Genomic DNA, 2,607 nt, shown 5'->3' on the forward strand with positions numbered 1-2,607 from the left:
GTGATTCTCTACTTGTATCAATTGTGCCATCTATGCAATTTGAGAGAGTTCAGTACAGGGAATCAAATCAATGGGGAAAATGGAGGAACTGTTTCTTTTCACGGCCAAGAATAAGTGATCATGGATGCAATCAAAATGCAAATGCTTAGAGTTAAATCTCTGCAAATGCAGTTGTGATTGCTCAAACACCTTATTGATTTACTTGGCCTTTATAGCTTTTAGGCTTAGCCTTTGTCCTGAATCTGAAATGAGCCTCTGGTAACACTTCAGTTGCTTTTAACTATTTGTGTTGGCTGTTTCACTCATTCCATAATGAGGAAGGAGATTCTGCACTGTGGCAACAACTAGCTGAAGTGATACTGCAAATAAAGTGCTGCAAATAAAGGCACTGGCAAGTTTCACGAGGCTAGGCAATGGTGCAAGAGAATATAAATAGTTGACCTGTATCATACTTCAACAGTTGACTCATAGGAGAAGCAGGGAAAACGAGGAACTTTGGTGACAAGCTTAGCAGTACTGAGTGGCTCTGAACCAGATTGGCAGGGGATTTCTGAGCAGTGTAATGATGCAAAACTGACTGGAACTATTTGTAGCTTTTAAATTGATGCATTACTATGAGTGACATCAGTTCTAATTGGCCATTAGGTCCTATCTTCTATTACACGGAAAACATAAAAGAAACACTCCCCCTTTGATCCACATTGGTATGATTAAAATTTAAGTGCGTAATTCTACTTAGCTTATGCTTCTGCTGTTGCCCTGCTGCCCCCAGAGGAATGTGTCCCCAGAGCTTGTACTAAAAATATCTGTATCCTTTAGATACAAATCAAAATGAACATACTGCTTTTGAATCCTGAAACGCTCTGGTGCAAACCCTTCTCTATACCTTTGCCTTGGAAAGGAGATTTGGAAAATCATGAGCCATTCCATTTGAAACATGGTCAGGATTTCATGACATTTCAGCTGATGCTTCTGGAGCCCTCATCATTTCTCTGCTGATCTCAAAGGTTCCTGCTACTCTCAGCACATCATTTGTGTACCACAGAGTCTGTATCTGTCCTGTGCCATCAGCTCAGCCACAAGCCCAGACCTGGTCCAGAGCCAAGTACGGCCTCCGTTTTTCATAAAACAGAACAAAGACAAACGGGAAGGAGCTGTGGTGGCGATATTAGCATTTGATACTTTGCAGTAAACAACAAGGAAATGAGAATGCCATTGGCTAGCTGCCAGAATGTTATCATTTACAAATAAGTAACTGCTTGTCATTAACACCAAAGGTAATGCCATAAACAAAGACAGTCATACACAACACCACTCTTTTGTGGAGTCAGTGTGTATTGGCTCCTCTTCTTCTGGGCTTCTCCCTGTCTCACTGAGAGAAGTGACATTTGGAATTTTTAAAGGCCCTTGAACAGAAGACAAAGTCGTGGTGTTTGGATTTTAATTTTTTTAAAGCCACTACCAGCACTAAAACTACGCTGACAATCATGCTAAGCTAGGAAATGTCAAAGCTTTGTTTCACACAAATAAGCCATGTGAGACCCTGCAGAGATTTGCTGAATCTGGTTTAAGTGAACTCAAAGAAAATTTTATGATTCCCAGCAGAAGAAAGCTTAATGCGCTTCAAGCAGATGCCGCACTGCTGCTTTTCAGCACGGCTCCCTGGACAGCTTTCCTCCTTGGGTTTCCCCAGAAGAGCTCACAAATGTCATTCACATTTCTTAATCCTTTCATGCAAAAATGAGTGGGGACAGAAGACAGTACTTACAGAATCGGACGAGACTGGAAATCTTCTTGGTTCATTCTTTCAGACTGGCGAATTTTCAGTATTTCTGTGTAACTGAGATTCTGAAGTTTGCTCTTGAACTGATCCAGAGAGCTAGGCTTGGTAGTGAGAGCTCTCATTATCTGTTCTTTCACTACTTGCATTACCTGTGGTTGACAAGGAAAGGAAAAGAAAACCTGTGTTAATGCTTTCGGTGTTATTGTTTCAAATCTTATTTTTCGTCACAGTAAGGTTTCTAGGTATAGAATATGATTAGTGCTATGTGGTCTCAAGACAATTTCTCAGTAGCATAACCAGAAAATAAGCCAACTTCTGACAGGGAATGATAGCTTACAGCAAGAGCTCATCTGCTCTGTAACAAGAAAATTATTATTTTTGGGGGGTGGTGGGGAGGGTGTCATTTGTTGCTTGGCTGTCTCCCTAGACAGTTAAATTACAATTGCTGGCTACAGGATTTTAAATCCCTCATTGTCTGTGGGTTTGTGTGCCCACAGCAGCAGTAGCGTGGCTCTTCCGGATTCTGAGCTGAGATCATGCTCCTGTCATGTCAGGGGCGGGCACACCACCAGACTTTTAACAGCAGAAAAAAGCTGTGAAGTCCTAAGGAGCCAACTGAGAGTGCAGATGCTCCTCCAGACTTCTGCCAGCTCAACCCAGGCAAAGCACACGAGGCGCAGGGCCAGTCTATCTGCCCACAGGAGAGACTGCAGGGAGTTTTCCAGGTCTTGCAGCTCTCATGCTGGGCCTTAGAGCCGCTCTCCTGACCAGAAGGGAGTAGCACAAAGCTGCTAACTGTGGCTTCCCTTATTCCTTATGCCCAG

At 42.8% G+C, this 2,607-nt stretch overlaps 1 protein-coding gene across 1 annotated transcript in view; it reads right to left on the reverse strand.

The window, feature by feature from the left end:
- Positions 1–1,932, reverse strand: part of ELMO1 (engulfment and cell motility 1) — a 28,624-nt gene extending 26,692 nt beyond the window's left edge. The window contains exon 1 of the mRNA XM_010184219.1: positions 1,769–1,932. Coding sequence (XP_010182521.1) covers positions 1,769–1,929 — 161 coding nt within the window. The 5' untranslated portion in view covers positions 1,930–1,932. The remainder of the gene's footprint in view (positions 1–1,768) is intronic.
- Positions 1,933–2,607: the final 675 nt, after the last annotated feature.

The sequence above is a fragment of the Mesitornis unicolor genome, unplaced genomic scaffold, assembly GCF_000695765.1.
Source record: "Mesitornis unicolor isolate BGI_N332 unplaced genomic scaffold, ASM69576v1 scaffold12835, whole genome shotgun sequence".
Taxonomy (NCBI): Eukaryota; Metazoa; Chordata; class Aves; order Mesitornithiformes; family Mesitornithidae; genus Mesitornis; species Mesitornis unicolor.